At 43.1% G+C, this 20,712-nt stretch overlaps 1 protein-coding gene across 1 annotated transcript in view; it reads right to left on the bottom strand.

The window, feature by feature from the left end:
• Positions 1-20,712, bottom strand: part of WDR36 (WD repeat domain 36) — a 1,582,076-nt gene that overhangs the window by 510,588 nt on the left and 1,050,776 nt on the right. The window contains exon 15 of the mRNA XM_044064266.1: positions 19,655-19,763. Coding sequence (XP_043920201.1) covers positions 19,655-19,763 — 109 coding nt within the window. The remainder of the gene's footprint in view (positions 1-19,654; positions 19,764-20,712) is intronic.

Consider the following 20,712-nt stretch of genomic DNA (forward strand, 5'->3'; position numbering starts at 1 on the left):
CCCTCAAAGGAAATAACTGTGGGGTAATCCCTGGTGCTGATTTTCCATTTCAGTTAATTTTTGTATAAGTCAGTGCACAGAGAAGGGCATTTATGAACTATTCAAGAAACAGCATCACAATTAACATGAAAAATACAGTTGTGTACACTTACCATAAATGTAGATGTTAGAGTGTCTTCACTGTTGCAGTCATCACAGTAGGGTTCTTCCTGCCGGCAGGCAGCCCTCCTTCGGCCAGAATCCCAAAGTCTGGGTCCGGCGTCGGCTGTGTACTCACCCTCCCTGACGTCAGAGCGCCAGGGGTACAAAGCTCCCAGCCGACGCCATGTTCTCCAGTTTTTCTTGTCCCAGATGTCAGGTGCCCAAAAGTGAAGGCTAAAAATAAAACAAAAATGTAACATACAACAAACCCCATACCCTGTAGCAAATACACCTCAGAAGAAGGGTGAAGTAGGAAATCATACCAATAAAAGTATAAGAGGGGATAGGAGGGTGGGTAACCCAGACTGCAAAGTGAAGACACTCGAACATCTACATTTATGGTAAGTGTATACAACTGTACTATGTTCATTGCGTTTCACTGTTGCAGTCATCACTGTAGGGTTGAATCCCAAAGCTGAGATAAAGGGTGGTGGTTATTGAGTAGAAGGGGTGGCTAGAAGGCCTTGCAAGACTGCAGAAGCAAAGCCTGCCCTCGACTTAGAATAAAGAGGGAGATTATAGTGCTTAGAGAAAGTATGCACTTAACTCCAAGTTGCAACTTCCAAAATATCTTTGGTAGGTACTCCCCTGAGAAAGGCAGCTGAAGTAGCAGCAGCTCTGGTAGAGTGAGTCCTAACTTTTCCTGGGATTTGCTTTCCATTATGAGAGTAACAAAATCTGATTCCATGAGCAATCCATTTAGAAATGGTCTGTTTTGAAATAGCATTGCCTTGGGTATTTGCTGCATAAGAAACAAACAGTTGTTCTGTTTTCCTGATATCCTTGGTTCTGTCCAGGTAAAAGCGAAGCTGCCTGTGCATGTCCAAAGAATGCAAGATCTTTTCCACCTTATTTTGTGTATTAGGGAAAAAGGTTAGCAGGTGAATAGTTTGGTTTAAAGCCACTTTAGAAACCACTTTAGGCATGAAAGTAGGGTTAGTCCTCAAAGAAACCCTGTCTTAATGAAAAATAATGTAAGGTTCCACAGCCATGAGCGCTTGTAACTCCGAGACTCTCCTGGCTGAAGTTAAAGCCAGTAGGATAACAGTCTTCCATGATAAATACTTTATATCAGATGTGGCAGCAGGCTCAAAAGGAGGCAGAGTAAGTTTTTCCAGGACATAATTGAGGTCCCAGGCAGGAATGGGTGGTGTCCTAGGGGGGCCTTAAATTCTTTGCTCCTCTGAGATATTGCTTTAGAAGTGGATGTGAAAAAATTGGAGGGTCTGTATTATAATGTGCAGAGACAGCTGAGGCATGTATTTTTATGGAGGAAAAAGATAAACCCTTATGCAACATATCTATTAGGTAATGTAGAATCAATGGAATATTTGGAATGTGAGGATCTGACTCCTAAGCATGCATCCAGGTGCAAAATCTCTTCCATTTACCTTCATAAGATTTCCTAGTGCTAGGCCTTCTGGCTTCTAAGTTAACATCCATGACCTGTTTAGAAAGTGTAGGATTAACCATAGGCCCTGAATACGCCAGGCTGAGAGAGTTTTGATATGAGAGTGCAGGACCTGGCCGTGGTGTTGAGACAAAAGATTTGGAATCTGAGGTAGAATCCAAGGAGGTTTCCTGGGATAGATTTATCAGTGTTGAGTACCAAAATTGTCGAGGTCAATTCGGGGCTAGTAAGATCAGCTTTGGTTTGTCCTGTTTTATTTTTTATTTTTAATAACACCCTTGGTAGTGGTGGAAAGGCATACCCCGAGAGGTTCCTCCAACTGAATGACAGAGCATCCACTTTCCATGCTAGCTTGTGATATGTCCTTGTGCAAAACTTCTGTAACTGGTAGTTGTGGGGAGATGCAAATAGTTCTATGCCCGGGCAGCCCCAGGCTTCTGTAATCATCTTGAATATTTGGGTGTCTAGCATCCACTCATGTGGGTCTGACAGGTTCCTGCTCAGGCTGTCTGCCAGAGTGTTTTGTTTCCCATCAGGAATTGAGCTTGTAGGTCCACTCTGCAAGCTAGTGCTGTGTTCCATAGAGTCATGGCTAGTCTGCAAAGGGGGTAGGAGTGAGAACCCCCTTGCTTGTTTATGTACCACATTACTGTGGTGTTGTCTGTCCATATCAGTAGCTGCCCTGGCTGTAAAAGATCCCTGAAAACCAAGAGGGCATTCTGCACAGCTAACATCTCTTTTAAATTGATATGTAGATGCTTCTGATCCTCTGTCCAAAAACCTTGCAGGCCTTTCCCCTGCAAGTGGGCTCCCCATGCATAATCAGAGGCGTCCGTGGTTATCACTTGGTAGGCTGGAGGTAGACTGAAGGTTTTTCCCTTTGTTTTGAAGACACGCCATGGCCCACCAATGGAATTCCTTTTGCAGGCAAGGCAAGACAGCAATCACGGTTTCCAGACTGTGACAATGCTGGGACCATACGCTTTTTAGGTACCATTGTATCTTCCTCATAAGCAGTCTTGCATAGGGTATGAGTAGGATGCAGGAAGCCATGTAACCCAAAGCCTGCAGGAATTTCCTTGCAGTTAGCTGAGACATCAATGCCAGGTTTTTGAAAGGTGAAGCCAGCTGTAGTTGTTTTTCTGATGTCAGGAATGCCATCTGGGTTGTTGTGTTTAAAAGAGTACCCAGGAAAGTTATCTGTTGAGTGGGTGCCAAATTTGACTTTTTTACGTTCACGGTGAATCCCAGGTACTTGAATAGATTCTGAACAAATTCCGGGTGCTGGAGTAAAATGTCCTTGCTGTCTGCTTGAATAAGGCAGTCGTCCAGATAAGGGTAAATTTGAATTCCCTTGAGTCTGCAGTAAGCTACTACTGGTGTCAGGCACTTGGTAAAGACCCTGGGTACAGTAGACAAGCCAAAGGGCAACGCAGAGAATTGGTAATGTTTCGAGCCTGCCTTGAACCTGAGGTATCTTCTGCACTCCTGCCTGATAGGAATGTGTAGGTAAGCCTCCTTTAAATCCAATGTCACCATCCATGCATTTTTTTCAACATTGGCAGGAGCTGCTGCAGAGTAAGCATCTTGAACTTTGGTATATCCAGGAAAGTATTTAAGACTGACAGATCCAGGATGGGTCTCCAAGTATTTTGCTTTCTGGGAACTAGAAAGAGTCTTGAATAAAAGCCTTGTCCCGTCCCTGAATTTGGAACCAGCTCTATGGCCCTCATAGCCATGAGGGACCTCACCTGTTTTAACGCCTCTGCCCACTGAATTTTTGGTAGGTCCGGCCATCCGTTTGGTTTTGGTAAGGTGTGAAAGTGGAATTTGTAACCTCTTAAAACTACATCCAGAACCCACTTGTCTTGGGTTATGCAAGTCCAATTTCGGTGAAAAAGAGAAAGTTTTCCTCCCAGAGGAGCTTCCAGGAGAGAGGTTCCTGGAGCCATGCAGGAGGAGTCATTGAGCCTGTTTCCTGTAAGGTTGAGACCTATCTTCTCCACCCCTGGGGGTGGAAGCACTCCACTGTCTAGGTCTGTGCTTGGGCCCTCCCTCTGGGGCTCCTATATCTCCCCCTCTGAGGCTTGTCCAAGCTAGGAAAGGACCAATTTTAGCTGGCCAATTTCTGCTAAATCTAGGAGGCTGAACTTGTAAGAAATCCTTAACCGTTTGCATGGATTTTTGCCTTATCCTCCATTTTCTTTATAACCTCTTCAGCCTTAGACCCAAACAAAACATTATGTTGAACAGGAGCATCCAGTAACTTTGCTTTCACTTGATCAGGCAAATTTTGTTCCTTTAACCAAGCATGCCTTCTAATGACCGAGCCAGTGGCAGCCGCCCTGCAAGAGGCCTCCAAAGCATCAAAACCACAGTGTAAGGTATGTTTTCCCACCTGTTCAGTAGCATGCATCAAATCATGCAACTCCTTATTGTCTGCACATGCAGAAATGGTACTCATTTTTTGTTTCATAACAGACAAAAGGTATTGCTGATATTTCAACATATGAAATTGACAATTTAAAGCCCTAATAGATAAAGTAGCAGAAGTGTACACTTTTTTGTCCCATCTCTCCAAAGCTCTAGAATCCTTATCTGACGGAATAGGGTTCTTAGCAGTGGCGGCCTTAGGACCCTGAGAAATGGTTTCTGGATCAGCAGTAGGATTTTTATAAAAAAAAAACTGGTGGGAGTCAGGGACTCTGTAATATCTATCAGGTTTAGCAGGGGCTGGAGGAAAGGAGTCAGGAGTTAAATTAGACTCGGAAAAGACATCATCCACAATATCCAAAATAGGAGCAATAGCCAGGGGTCTGTGTTGGGGAAGAAGAAGGAAACCCCTAAGCCTTCTCTTAGAATCAGAGTACTCCTGCCCTTCCCAGTTAAAATGTTCCCTCATGTCATGTAAAGTTTCCCCAAAAGAATAATCCTCAGGAGGAGAAGCTGAAGGGATGGATTCCTCAGCATCAGAATCCTCATAAGGAGGGAAAGTATAATCCTGCTCAGAGGAAGACACTGAAGAGGTATATGCCTGATCAGAGGATTCATAATCCAATTCCTGTCTTGGCCTTTTGTCAGGAGGGGGATGTGAACCCCTAATCATAGTTAACAAGTCCTCTGCCATTTTAAGCATGAGATTTAGGTCCCGGATCAGAGGTGGCCTGGGCTTGAGTCTTTGTTTTAGAAGGAGTCTTTGCTTTTACCTGAAGCCGGCAGGAAGAAAGTACAGTTTTGTACCTACCATAAATGTAGATGTTCGAAGATCCACATTGCTGCAGTCCTAACACTTGGGGTAGTCCGCTGTCCCAGTCGGCCCGAATACCAAAGTATAAGGCTGACGTCGGTCAAGGCGCATTTGTCTGACATCAGGACGTCAGGGTACAAATGCGCATGACCGACGTCATATCCTCAGTCTTTTCTTGCCCCAGATGTCAGAAGACCCTAAAAAGATAAGGCCAAAACCAAAAAACACCAAACACTCCTGTACCTAATATATGTACAATATATACAAATTTACAAAAATAGAACCCCACCCACACAACCACCCCTAAACACAGAGGGAAGGAGGGAGGTAATTGGACTGCAGCAATGTGGATCTTGAACATCTACATTTATGGTAAGTACAAAACTGTACTATGTTCTTCATCTCACATTGCTGCAGTCCTAACACTTGGGTAGAATCCCAAAGCAGAGGTAAGGGAGGATGGCTAAACTATAATGAAGCAGGAGCTGCCAAAATGCCCTGCAACACAGCAGTGGCAAAACCAGCCCTGGATTTAGAATAGAGAGGAAGGTGGTAATGCTTGGAGAAAGTATGCACTGAACTCCAAGTAGCTGCCTCCAAAATATCCTTAGTTGCCACCCCTTAGAAATGCTGTTGAAGTGGCAGTAGCCCTAGTGGAATGAGGCCTAATCCCAGCTGGAATCTCCTTGCCATGATGGGAATAACAGAATGCAATGCAAAACCCAATCCACTTAGATATAGTTTGTTTTGACACAGGCTTGCCCTGAGAACTCAAAGCAAAAGAAACAAACAACTGCTGAGACTGCCTAAAATCCCTAGTCCTGCTTAAATAATAACGCAACTGCCTGTGTACATCTAAAGTGTGCAAAATCTTTTCCCCTATTTTGGGGATCTGCATAAAAGTAGGCAAATGAATAGTTTGGTTTAAAGCCACACTGGAAACCACCTTAGGCATAAAGGAAGGATTAGTGCGTAATGATACCCTATCCTTATGGAAAATCAAAAAGGCTCAACCGCCATAAGGGCCTGCAATTCAGAAACCCTTCTTGCAGAAGTAATGGCCAACAAAAAGCAGTCTTCCATGACAAGTATTTCAATTCAGCAGTAGCCGAGGCTCAAAAGGTTGTAGAGTAAGTTTCTCCAACACAAAATTGAGGTCCCAAGCAGGAGTAGGAGCTCTACGTGGGGGTCTTATATTCTTTGCCCCTCTAAGAAATTGCTTGAACAAAGGATGAGAAAACAATGGTGGGTCACAATCATAGTGAGCTGAAATTGCTGCAGCATGAATCTTAATGGAAGAGAAAGACAAACCTTTGTCCAATAACTCAGTAAGATATTGAAGAGCCACACTCAAATTAGGCTCAGAAACATCCAAATCCTTTGCTGCACTCCAAAATAAAAATCTCTTCCATTTTTCTGCATACACTTTATGTGTACTAGGTCTTCTGGCTTCCATAATCACATCCAAAACTTGTTGAGGAAGTTGAGACCTGCTGTGGTTCAAAACAGAATATGCCAGGCTGTTAGATGAAGAGAGTGAAGCTTGACATTGAGTAGATGACCGTCCCTCTGAGACAAAAGGTGTGGAATTAAAGGTAAAGGCCATGGAGGCTTCCTTACCAGATTCCTCAGTAATGGGTACCAGTGTTGCCGAGGCCAATCTGGAGCTATCAAAATCATCCTTGGCTTGTCTTGTCTGACCTTTAGGAGTACCTTTGGGAGGAGAGGCAGAGGTGGAAAGGCATACACATGAAGATTTTCCCAACTGAACGAAAGAGCATCCACTTTCCAAGCTGTGTGATGAAATCTTTTTGTGCAAAACTTTGGCAGCTGGTGGTTTAGTGGAGAAGCGAACAGATCTATGTCTGGAGTTCCCCATGACACTGTCAATTTTCGAAATACATGAAGATCCAGTTTCCACTCGTGGGGATCCATGATTTGCCTGCTTAACACATCTGCTAAGGAGTTCTGTGCTCCTGGCAGAAACCTTGCCTGAAGATTTAGCTGCAAGCTGAGCGCAGTCTCCCACAAAATCATTGCTTGCCTGCATAGAGAATAAGAATGTGTTCCCCCTTGCTTGTTGATGTACCACATGACAGTTGTGTTGTCTGTTAGAATCAACACCTGCCCTGGAAGAAGTAACTCCTTGAAAGCCAGTAATGCAAACTGGACTGCTAACATCTCCTTCATGTTGATATGTAGATGCTGTAGTCTGGCAGGCCACTTGTCTTGTATCCACTTTCCATTCAGATGAGCTCCCCAAGCTATGTCTGAGGCATCTGTCGTTAGAATCTGACTCGCCTCTGGCCGGGTCACAGAGAGTCCCTTATTTAGGTGACATTCCTGAGCCCACCACAAAAATTCCTTTTGAATGCACGGTATTATTGGAATGACAGTGTCCAAATCCTGGCAGTGCTGTGTCCATACATTTTTTAGATACCATTGCAGCTTCCTCATATGCAGCTTGGCATTGGGAAGCACCAGAATACAAGATGCCATGAACCCTAAGGCTTGAAGGACTGTCCTTGCAGTCAGCCCGGACTGAAGAGATAGTTGATGGAAGTAAAGGGAAAGATTCTTTTGTTTGTCCGGGGTTAAAAAGGCCATCTGGGCTGCTGTATTCAGTCTCACACCCAGAAAGCACATGTCTTGAGAGGGTACTAGACTGGACTTTATTTCGTTCACAGAATACCCCAGGCATCTTAGCACTGCTATCACATATTCCAGATGCTGAAGAAGCTCGTCCTTTTCTTGAGCCAGAATCAGACAGTCGTCCAAGTAAGGATAGATTTGTATTCCTTTTAGCCTGAAGAAAGCTACGACTGGAGCCAGAACTTTTGTGAATACTCTGGGAGCAGTAGATAAGCCAAAGGGCAATGCAGAGAACTGATAATGGGAATTTCCAGCTCGGAAACGCAGATACTTCCTGCAACTGAGTCTGATAGGCACATGAAGGTAAGCCTCCTTGAGATCTAAAGTTACCATCCAGTGATCTTTGCCCAGCAGAGGTAAAAGCTGTTGTAACGTCAACATTTTGAACTTGGGAATGTCCAGATAAGTGTTGAGGATAGACAAATCCAAAATTGGTCTCCACGTGTTCCCTTTTTTTGGTACTAGGAACAGGCGTGAATAAAATCCTAGGCCCCTTTCTGGCACAGGAACCGGCTGAATGGCCCCTATCTGGAGCAACAGAGAAATTTGCTTGTGAGCCTCTTTTCTTTGTATAGGAGGAATGTCTGGCATGCCTTTGAAAGGAGGCAAGGTATGGAAATAAAACCTGAAACCGTGGTGAACGATATCCAATACCCATCTGTCTTGGGTAATAACACTCCAATTTTCTTTGAAAAGTGCCAGCCTTCCTCCCAAAGGTGCTGCCAGACGAGAAGGCTCTGGCAGCTGAAAAGGCAGGTCATTGGGTCTGCTTACGAAAGGACTGACCCCTGCCCTCACCAGAAGACTGGGCAGGTGAACCCCCTGTTCTAGGCCTAAAAGAACCTTGAGCTCTGCCCCTACCACGTCTAGATCTACCCCTAGACTGAGAATCATAAGAAGGATATGTCCACCCCTTAGTAGGCCAATTTCTACTAAACTTTGGAGGCTGAACCTGCAAAAAATCTTTAACAGTCTGCATAGACTTAGCCTTGTCCTCCATTTTCTTTAAAACTGCTTCCACAGGCGCACCAAATAACACATCAGATTGTAAAGGAGCATCTAAAATCCGTGTCTTCACATGTTCAGCTAAATTCTGATCCCTCAGCCAGGCGTGCCTGCGAAGAACAGAACCAGTGGCTGCCACCCTCGAAGAGGCCTGTACAGCATCAAAACCACATTGCAAGGAATGCTTACCCACCTGTTCAGAAACATGAACTAAATCCTGCAACTCTTTACACTCAATACCTTCCGCCAGAACATCTTCCTTAGACTTCAATTGTGAAAGGAGATAATTTTGGTATTTCAACATGTGAAACTGGCAATTCAAAGCCCTCATGGCTAAAGTGGAAGAAGTATACACCTTCTTTCCCCATCTATCCAAAGCCCTTGCCTCTTTATCAGAAGGAACAGGATTTTTAACAACAGAAGCCTTAACACCTTTAGGGCCCTGAGAAACAGTTTCTGGGTCTGCCCTAGGACTCTTAAAAAGATACTTATGAGCTTCAGGCACCCTATAATACCTATCCGGTTTAACTGGGGCAGGAGGCAAAGAATCAGGGTTCAGGAAGCCTCTGCAAAACATCCTCTACCACATCCAGAACAGGAGGTATAGCCAAAGGCCTATGCTGGGGTAGAAACAAAAATTCCCTAAGCCTTTTCCTGGAATCAGAGAAATCTTGACCTTCCCATTTAAAATGCTCCCTCATGGAATGAAGAGTCTCTGAAAAGAAAAATCCTCAGGAGAAGCAAGGAGTAGAATCATCTACATCAGAATCAGAATAAGGAGGATACTCCTGCAAGTCTTCAGCCGAAGACTCAGAAGCCTCCGAACACTGCTCAAAACTCTCAAGCTCAGGTTCCACCCTAGGCCTCTTATCAGGGGGGGGGCATAGAACCTCTAATCATAGTAATCAAATCTTCTGCCATTTTAAGCATATGTTTCTTAGGCAGAGACCCTGAAGAACTAGGGAGACCCCACTGAAGTTAACCCTGGCCTGCCTCTAGAAGAAGCCTTGGAAACAGTAAGGAAGGGCCTAACCACCTTAGGAAGGGAGGGGAGAACAGCTACCTGAGAAGCCCCTTCAGCCTGGCCTACCTCCTGAGAGGACACATCTTGTAACAGTAAAGTCTCTCCCTGAGAATCCAAAGGAACTTCTGGTAGAACCACCGGCTCCACCGAGCCCTCTAAAGAACCGACGTCCGGGACAGACGGTTCTTCCACCCTAGGCTTCGCTGCTTTGTCCTTGCGCTTTTTAGACGAAGCGGGCGTCGGAGCATCCGATGGCATGTTGTAATTACAACGCTTCCCAAAAACTAACCTGGCACAATCTAATCTTCTCTTAATAGTATGTTTGTTAAATCTAGCACAAGAGCGACAGCCAACAACGTCATGCTCAGGCCCTAAACAAGGTATACACAAGGTATGGTAATCCCTATGAGGTATCTGTTTCCCACAAGAAATACAGTTATTCACTTTTTCTGACATCCGGTTAAATACTGAGGCAAGAAAAAACCAAAATATTCCCCAACGGGGTACTTAGCCAACTTTGATTCGGTCTGAAACTCCGACTTCAGAAAATTTCAGAACGCCAACCTGCACTCGCAATACTGCTTCTGCATCGGACCATGCGGCAAAAAAGACTGAGGATATGACGTCGGTCATGCGCATTTGTACCCTGACGTCCTGATGTCAGACAAATGCGCCTTGACCGACGTCAGCCTTATACTTTGGTATTCGGGCCGACTGGGACAGCGGACTACCCCAAGTGTTAGGACTGCAGCAATGTGAGATGAAGAACATCCCTACAGTGATGACTGCAACAGTGAAACACTATGAACATCAAATGGTTCCCAGCCTGTGGCAGCCAGCTATTGTAGAAAATGAAGCAAACAGTTATTCTGAGCAAAAAGTAATACTGTTAACAGGGAATTTCGCCATTTTAAGAGAAAAAACTTTCAACCACTGGACAACTATCACTCAGTACTAGTATATACATAATTAGATCTTTCTTTTCTAAATCTTACTGAAGATTTTCAGATATAAAGGAGTAATGTACAAAGCTGGATATAAAACCCTGAAAGGTGCTTTTGCAAATTCCCAGTCTAGAACTTCACATTTTCCAGAACTGAGTTAGGGATGGTTGGCAAGTTTACTAGTGAAGACTGAAGCATTTTGGAAAGCAAGTCTCCTAAACAGCTTTGCACTTTCATGAGTTAATGGACAATTAATTGACCCAGACCATCACAATGGTTACTGAAATACGCATGCATTTTTTTCAGTTATGGTTGTGATAACAGATAAATTACATGGAACAGGTAAGTTCAGGTTAAAATTTAAGAGTGCCGTTACTACAAAGCACTCTGCAATAACTAGTATGTATACAACAAATCATAGCAATTGTGGCTGAACACCTACAATACAAATTAAAAAAAATCTGCAATAGAAAGCTCTAGGAGCTAGTACATTGCTGCAGTGAATATTAACAGACATTACCTGCTAACATTCAAATAGCAATTTTGAGCCACTATATCCATAATCCAAGTTGCAAATCACACAAACAAATGGGAGGATTTGCATGCCTTAAAATATCAAAACACTGCAAAATACGGTCACTTAAAAGATGCTGTATAAAAATACAGTCACCAGTTACGATATTCCAAAAGAATTCCAAAAGTCACCTTGATACTACTATTAGTGGCATAGCAAAGCTGCCTTTTCAAAGAAAGATTGTTTTTAAATGTATAACTAGGTCTATCACCTACTATAGCTCTTATGTGATCATTAGAGGCCACAATAGGCCAATATTTGTTAATAATATTACATACTTTATGGATGTTACTAGGGGTAGTCTTAAAACATTTCTTTTCAATCCCCCATGTGTCACCCTTGTATCAGACTCATGAGCTATCCTGTGAAAAAAATGGCTTATCAAGGTGACTTCTAACAGTCATGGTAAATTTCCATGCAGAAATTGTAGGGCCTGCTCTTTTGTTTCAAGGAGAAATACCTTTATGCATCCCTCCACCAACCGTCTATTTACTTTCAGCCTATCTGCTGACTGTAGATCTAAGAATTTAGTTTAGCTAGCTGTAGATCATGTGCATCTTTCTATATTGGTAAGACGAATAGAATGCTTAAAGAACGTATTATGCAACATTTGGGTGACATCAGGAAAATGAATCTCTTTAATGCTTTAGCTAAGCATATATCCAATAATGAAGGGCACATGTGTGAATTTACAGTATTGCAACTGATAACATAATAAGAGAGGGGGGTGATATTAACAACAGAGTAGAATTAGCTGAAATGCAGTGGATAGTAAGAATGCAAGCAGATAAATTACCAGGAATCAATGCTACTATGCCTTTAAAACCTGTTCTTAAGAAGTGTAGATCACATCGGTGACTTAATTGTTTTACGGATCAGTTTTTATTGGTTGTTTTATCACTGTTAAGATATTTAAACTTGGGTGTAATGTTTGTCTGTGATATGGATCTGAAGAAGCACTTTGTGTGAAAGTGCTTATCCTTCTGTATTTTTAATAAACTATGTATGCTTTTAGCTGTGGTGGTCATTTGGAGTTTTTGGTTTTCACAATACTTCAACATGGAAGAGAAGGACATCTATGGTTATGGTAAGATTTTACACAACTATGCTATATCTTCTATTCTCATGTTGCAGTATTCCAAACTCTGGGGTGAGTGCCAAAGCTCACAAGGAAGAAGGGGGTGGTGGGATGGAACTGTTCTCCATAAAGCATTGCCTTAGCAAACCCTGCTCTGGATATGGAGATCTGCTCCAACCTATAGTGTTTAGTAGTATTTAGTGGACAGATGTCCATGTAGCTGTCTCCAGAATGGGTGCAGTGTCCAAGTCCTTTGAACAAAGCCCTCTATGAAGCCATGGCTCTAGTGGAGTTGGCCTTAATTTTTGAATTGAGTTGTTTCCTATGGAATGTGTAGCAAAAGGAAATATCCTTGGAAATCCATGCATAAATGGTCTGTTTTGCCATCGCATTTCCCAGAGCTCTGGGGTGAAAGGAGACAGATAGTTGCTCTGATTTTCTAATGGCCTTAGTCTTCTCAAGGTAAAATCTCAGTTGCCTGTGAACATCAAGGGAATGTAACACTCTATCATTTTGAGGATGAGGGAAAAAGATGGGCAGATGGATACCCTAATTTAAGGACAGTTATTTGACCACCATGGGCATAAAGGAGGGCTTGGTTCTCAGGATCACTCTATCCTTGTGGAAGATGAGGAAAGGGGGGGGGGAGTTGCCATGAGGGCCTGGAGCTCTGACACTCTTCTGGCTAATGTCAGGGCCACAAGGAGTACAGTTTTCCAGGTACAATGTTTCAGAGATGCCTTAGATGCTGGTTCAAAGTCAACAGTGAGTTTCTCTAAATCATAATTCAGATCCCATGGAGGTGGAACCAGGTGTAGTACTCCCTTAAGGAATAACTCTGGAGGGAGATGGGAGGCTAGAGGGGGATCAAGAGGTAGACAGGCCGAAATAGCAGCAAGGTGTGCTTTAACAGAGGAATATGCCAACCCTGCTTGTAAGAGTTCACACAGATAGGACAGTATTAAGCGGACCTCACTTTGAAATGGGTTTAGCTGTCTTTGTAGACACCACACAATTTCTTACATTTAGACAAATAAGCTCTCCTAGTGTTAGGTTTCCTGGCCTCCTGCAGGACTGTTAGCATGACCTCAGTGTAAAGGTGTCTAGAAGGGATCAAAATTCTATCACCCACAGGGTTAGATTCGGAGATTCCAGATGGGGATGAATTAGGGATCCCTTGTCCTGTGTGAGAAGGTCCACTCTGTGAGGTAACTTGTGACAATTGCCCTTGGCTAAATGCAGGAGGAGGGGGAACCAATGCTGTCTTGGCCAAAAGGCAGTTACCAGCAAGATTTTTGGTTTGTCCTGTTGGAACTTCAGGATGACTTTTTGAAGCAACAGGAATGAAAAGGCATCCATTGCCCTTGCTAAAGAATGGGTAGCCTGGTGCAAAACAGTGGCAGTTGTCTGTTCAGAGGGGAGGCAAACAGATCTATACGTGGTGTCTAATGTCCAGAAACAGATCCCTGTAAAGCATCCATTCATGAGATTGACATGGACCTGCTCAAGGTGTCTGCCTGAATGTTCTGAGCTGAAGGGATATCGACTGCCTGCAGGGAGAATCTGTGTTATGCTGCCAGGTCCCAGGCTTGGAGAACAAGTCTGCAAAGCAAATAAGATTTGGTTCTGCCCTGTTTGTTCACATTCCACAGAGCTGTAGTGTTGTCTGTGAACAATTTCAGGGAACGTTGTTTTAGGGCATGAAGGAAGGTTGTCGGGACAAATAGGATAGCGCTCATTTACTTGATGTTGATGTGTTCCCGCCTGAAGGTGTGACCAGGTACCCTGCACTTTCAGGCTGCCCAAAGTAGCCCCCCACCTCACCCAGATATGAGACATCTGTGTACATTTCATGGACTGGGGCAAGGGACTGTAATGGAAGTCCTGGGTTGAGCGTAACTTGGTTCAATCACCACAGAATCTCCTTCCTTAGGCAAGGAATGAAGGGGATGCCAAAGTCTAAGGGGTGCGAGTGTTGAGTCCATGTGGACTTCAGATACCATTGCAGTTTTCTCATGGGGAGTCTTAACAGAGGCAGCATGGGTATAGTGGAAACCATATGGCCCAGTAGTCTGAGATACTCTCTGGCTGTCAAAGCAGTGGCTTTGAGAACAGAGGCCAGATATTGCCTCAGGGTTTCCACTTTGTAGGGTGGAAGGAATGCCCTCATGATATCTGTCCTTATCCTGCAGCCTAGGAAAACGTCCTGAGAAGGACTCAGATTGCACTTGGGAACATTTATGTTGAATCTCAGTGCCTGCAGGTCTAAGATGACTTGGTGGAGCTGGTTCTGTAGGGATCTGGAGCATTCTGCCTGAATCAGGAGGTTGTCCAGGTATGGAAAAAGTTGAATCCCTTGGACCCTGCAATAAGCAACCAATGGAGCCAGACACTGGGTGAAGACCCTTGGAGCAGTAGAGAGTCCAAAGGGCAAGGCCAAGAACTAAAAATGTAAGTAACCAACAGCAAAGTGCAAATATTTCCTGTAGTTGGACCTTATAGGGATGTGAAGGTAGGCATCCTTTATGTCCAAGGTGGCTAGAAATCCCTGAGGTATCAGTTAAGAAAAAAGGGTCTGAAGAGTAAGCATATGAAAGGTGGGTACCTGTAAGAAAAGACTGAGGTGAGAGATCTCCAGGATAGGTCTCTCCAAGGTCCATCCTTCCTGGGAACTGGGAATAGTCTTGAATAGAATCCCTTTCCTTTTTCTGCCAGTTGTATGGCTCCTTGTGAAAGGAGGCTGTCTTTGACTGGCTGGAAAAGGGGAAGTTGATCTTTGGGTGGCTGAGGAATCCCTCTAGGAGAAGGGGAAATGATTCAAGTCATAAAGTAACCATTTTCTATGATGGAAAGGACCCACCTGTTGGAGGTAATGTTTTGCCAAACTGGAAGACAGTGAGAGAGCCTTAGAGACAGAGGAATGGAGTCGGGGGGGGGGGGGGGGGCAATGAAGGCAGGCAGTCACAGACTACCTGCCCTGTCCTGAAAGGAAGGTTTCTGGGAAGGAGTTTGAGCAGGCTTAGAAGAGGTCTGCTGTTTCCTAGTGACTTTTCTTGCCCTAGCATGGGAAGTTGGGCCAGAATGTTTCCTATGAACTGGGTCTTTGAGAGAGAGTTCCTGTGAAATTTGGGTACAGGGGAGACAGACCCTGCAGTTCCTTCTCTTTTTGCTGAAGGGCCTTAAATAGCTCAGCCACTTTAGACCAAAAAGTGCAGAGTTATCCAGGAATGCATTCAGGAATATGGGCCTAATATCATCGGGGAAGGGTTGCAGCCTTAACCATGAGTATCTTCTTAGGACTAAAGTTGAGGCTGCATCTCTGGCAGAGGCTTCTGCATCATCATAGGTGCATCTTATTGAATGTCTAGTAACTTGGGAAGACAGGAAAATGAGACTGGAAATTTGAGCCTTGAAAGGTGAGTCAGAAAGGTCAGCTAAAAGCTTGGTGGCCTGGGTCAAAAGATCCAAGGCATATTTGGACATGTGTGTCTGGTAATTTACTGCCCTAAAAGCCAGGGCAGCAGAAGTATATACCTTGTTACCAAGGCACTCCATGGCCTTAATGTCCTTTTCTGTGGGAAGGACAGAGATAGAGGGAAGTAGTTTGGCTGGCTTACCTGCTGAAACTAAGACAGTGGTAGGGTCAGCAACAGGGTATTTTATCAAAAATGTTGCCCCTTCAGGGTCTTCGTAAAACCTGTCCGGCCTTCTAGGGGTAGGTGGTTGTGAATCAGGATTAACAGAAGCAGCATTAAAAGCATCCAAGGCGGCCAGTAACACTGGAGGAACTGCAGAAGGAGGAGGGCTTTCCATTTGCAGAAGTTCGTAGTATCTTTTTTGGACCTCTGACATTTCAGAAGAATCCCACTGAAAATGTTCCGTCACTCTAGAAATTGTCTCAAAAGCGAGGACCTCTCCTGGGGAGTCAGCCTCAGCAGATTCATCCTCTGGAGAAGAGTACCAAAGAGGAGATAGCATCTGAGAGATACAGGAGAGAGAATCCTCCGAAGAGGAGTCTGAGGAATCATCAGCTACAGGATGGATAATTTCCATAGCCTGAGGCCTGGGACTGACAGGAGGACCACCAGCCTGTGGGGAAACAGGCATGGCAGGCCTTAGGGCCATAAAGGCATTAAATAGACTCTGTGGAAAAGCATATCAATCAGGTTGGCTTTCAGCAGGAGGGAAAACTTGTTTTGTGTTACTTTTTAAGTGAAGGCCTAGAAGGTGCAGGCCCTCAGGTCTGGAAACCTTAGCCTTCTTTTTGGGTGGTTCTATGGACTGACCAGACGACCCTTCTATCCCTAACTCTAACAATTTAAAACGCTGATTCTCTAAGTAAATGTTCAAGGCGTGTAGACAACTGTGGAGTATTAGGGGCAAAGGCCTGACATATCACACAAGCAAGATGGTCGTGAGTAGGCCCTAGACAGAAAAGGCCAAGTTCATGGGCATCCTTATGGGAAAATCTGACGACTACACCTCTACTTTCCCTTCCTGGAAGACATGTAACCTAAACAGACATGCAGTGACAAAAAAAATCAGAAACAGCTCCAACGGGGTGCTTATCTTAGAAACTTGAAGATCCAATGGCGAAGACAGCATGGACTGCTAACGTTCGACTGGTGGCAGAGAAGTTCTGAGGAAAGGTATGTGCAAATGTCACTTTTATGGCTTATGCTCCCTAGGCCAACGTCAGATGTCCCACTTACCTAACAGTGACTACAAGCTTTTATATACTGCCTGGACATTTGGGTAGCAAGCAGAAGATAACCCAAGAGTTTGGAATACTGCAATATGAGAATAGAAGGACATCTTACGGAAACTGCGGTCTCAATAACATAGCTAACCTGCTTTCTCTGTGCACAACTCTTTTCAACATCACATGAAAACAGTGCAAGTCCTGATGCCAAACAGCTATCAATACTGCAGCTTTATCTAACCTTTTGCTACAAATACAATGTACGTGAAAGCTTAATTTCTGTCCAATTTCTAATTCAGATTGCATTCAGGGATCAGGTGACGCAAAAACCTGTTTTCAACTCCCACATTACTGTTTAACCTAGAAGTTATTTCAGTTGCCAACTCACTATGGCAATAGCTCTTGACCATTTTGCATTTGCATCGTGCAGTGGTGCAGCAGTTAATGTTATCGCCTCACAAGAGGTTCTCCAGTATGATTCTCAGCTGGGGTGCCTTCTGCCTGCATTCGAATGGGTTTCCTCCTGGTACTCCAGTTTCCTCCCACATTCTGAAGAGGAGTGTTTCTCCTCAGCCTCAGCTGAAAATAGGCTCTGTACTAGTCCGACTTTCCCGGTCAACAAATGTTAAATAAATAAATAAAATAAATATTAACGTTGACTTGGCAATTTTCTCTTCTGCCCCACTTTCTATGAGTAGAATAACAGCAATTCCTTCCTTTGGCACACTAGTGCTGTATTCACCATAATGTATTACCCAGCTCTTTCTCTCTCTTGAACACGCCTCTCTTCTCTTGACTTCAGTATGAAAAGCTGATCCTTCAGCTGTGCAACTTGAAAAAAATATTTTTATCTCTCATAAGTTTTCTTCAGAGACTCCCATTATTCAACCCTTCATTTCAAAACATATTGCCTTACTTCCCTTCAAAGTTATCCACACATTCTCACTCTTGCCTATCATAATGTACCACAACTATCAGACTTTTCTCTCCTTCCATATTAGGACAATAATTCTGACCCTATTCACTCTCTCCTTTCTACCCATACCTCTCAACCTCTTAGCTCAAGAAATCTGGACAAAGCAAAAATAATAGGGGGTAAAGGCCCAAAAACATGCACAAATTTTAACTATTGTTCTTACACTTAAAAAGTTGATAGGATAAGAGGTTTTGCATCAACATGCATGTTCAGAAGGATATGAAGTCTGAAACTCCAGTGTCTGCAATATGCCAGAAAACCACAAATTTTATGAGGAGCAGACCAAAAATATGAGGCAATAATTTGGACAGTTGAGAGGTATGCCTCTACCATGCTTCCCATTCATCTCTTAACATTATTACCACTCTGTTGCAGATGTGATGAGGAAGAAAGAGGTAACTGTGAACATATTTTTTGTGTAATGAGTTGGCAGACATTAGAAATTCTCTGCAGGCTACTGTGTCAGAAATACTGGGTGAGCCAACTGTTGTAACTAAGAGAATGATATTTTCAGCCTTGGTACAGAACTGGAATTGCCTATACATACTAAGGCCTTGCTAAGTTTAACTCTGGTAGCTGTCAAAAAAGCAATTACTAGAAAATGGGAATCAAAGTCTAAACTAGCCTTGTTACAAACACTGAATATAGGAACAGAGATAAAAGAAATGAATGAGGAATCTTTAGAAAACAGCAGGAGCAAATTAAAATGAAAAAAAAAATGGAATTTGGTGGAATAATACATGCAGAAAAATATTTTGGATAAGGAAATGAGGTTTAAGGGAAGGCAGGAATTGAAGGCGCTATATAATGTTCGAGTGACAATGACTGTATAGAAGATCATATGAGATGTATAATGTTTGTAACCAAAAATGTCAGCGTGGTTTGTTTGTTTACATAAAAGTATGATTTCGTTTGTCATAAGTGATGATTCAAGGAAGAGGTTTCTTGTTAAAAAAAAAAAAAAAAATTACCACTCATCCTACTGACCTTTTTAACCTCATACCACATACATCACCCTGCTTAAAGTATCACTATGTCATAAACCCACACTTAGCACTTTACTACCACAATTCTTTGTTTATCAAAGAAAATGTGCAGCACAATACCACCTGAAAAGGTGCATCTCCAAGTTTCCTGTAAGCAGGTATGTGTCAAGAAAATCTGCTAATCTGCAGCTGTAAACACCATACAAAAAATGCATGCAGCAAATGGTGATGCCATCTAAGATATCCTCTCTAAATGAACCAATTTATTTTGCATGTTTACAAAAAGATTATCTCTTGACCTGTGCTTTTGTATTGATCTGCTCTCATATTTTGCTATGGTTATTTTATACTGTGATTTATACCTCCTTTCCACATATCTGTTAACACTATACATGAAAAAAAAAAAACTCACCACTGATACCTTCTCAATACTGGATCAGAAGGTTACATTTCATTTTGAATGTCTGCATCATGAGTGTTTCTGTTATACTGCATGCTACTACCATATTAATCCATTCACTATATACACATTTAATTAAAAACTGTATATGCAGAAAAATAAACATTTTCAGCTTCTAAACTGCACCATGCCTGTCATATAGGGCTGCCCTTGCCTCCTTTCTGCACAGTTCACCCGACTACTTACCATGGCTGTTGACAAGACCTAGTAGTCTCAACCACTTGCACTTTTACTTTGCTTAGATAGCCAGCAAATGTAATTTAAAATTTCATAGTCCTAGATGGAAATACTGATAAATTGACAAATGTGACTTCAACCATGTTATCGCACATCTTATGCACTGTTTCACAAGCTCCATAATATGAAAAGTTCATCTATAACAAAAATAAACTACCATGTCGGTTATCTGTCGTTGGTGTCCTGAAAATTTTCTGACAATTTTCCTGGTTTCTATATCCAAGATGCTGATGATAAAGTCATCGGATGCAACAGCCAACATGCCACTAAGAGAAAAAAAGAAAAAATCCATAAGTAAATATGTAAACATCTGGAGAAGTTGTTTGAAGTCCAGCAGACTTAGGAGCTTCATCCACCAGTTGCAGCAGATATCCTCGGAGTTACTCCTCCTCTCCATACCTACCACAACCACAGTCTACCTTGAAACCCTCTGTGGCAACCCACCACTGGATCAGTAATCAAGGAGCCTCAATCCCCACTACTAGTACCAGTGAGGGACATACGGTGGGAGGATGACAGGTACACACAAAGTATTTCCAGATGCAGCTCTCTGCATCAAGTGAAATTTCCCTTAACAGCACAGAGACCAGTCAGTCCAGGGCTGGGTTTCTCCCTCTTTCTCCAGATCCCCAATATGACTCCACACTGGCACAGTTATAGAGCTGAGATCTCAACCGAGTAGCCAAGCCAAGACCTCCAGCACCCTCCCCTGTCCAAGCAGTGCTTCATGTCTCGCCCAAGTAGCTGACACACACACACTGAGGTTTGAAAGTTTGATTTACACACACACACACACACACACACACACACACACACACACACACACACAGGAAAGGCTGGCACAGGTTTACTAGCTATGCTCCCTTTTGCCCACACTATAAGATAATCACTGCCACCAGCCAGCTTATTATCAGCTACTTTTACGCCCTTAACAAAGGGTGCCAAATCCTAGTGTGTAATGTTAATATTAATACAAATGATAGTTTGACCAACAGCAAGGCTATTAGGAGTGGCCCACATTGTCACCAAATAAATGTGCAAGTAATCTCAAAACTTAAATATGTCTCACAAAGATCAGCCACAATGAAAAGTTTAAATATATTTCATAATAAATAATAAAACAAGAAAATACGCCATATATATTCAGTGACATAAGAGTTAAAAACCACATGAATTATTTAAAACATCGCAGGACAGTCAGATAAATAAAGAAAA

The sequence above is a fragment of the Protopterus annectens genome, chromosome 2.part2 (genome assembly GCF_019279795.1).
Source record: "Protopterus annectens isolate FY-2018-M chromosome 2.part2, PAN1.0, whole genome shotgun sequence".
In the NCBI taxonomy this organism is placed as follows: domain Eukaryota; kingdom Metazoa; phylum Chordata; order Ceratodontiformes; family Protopteridae; genus Protopterus; species Protopterus annectens.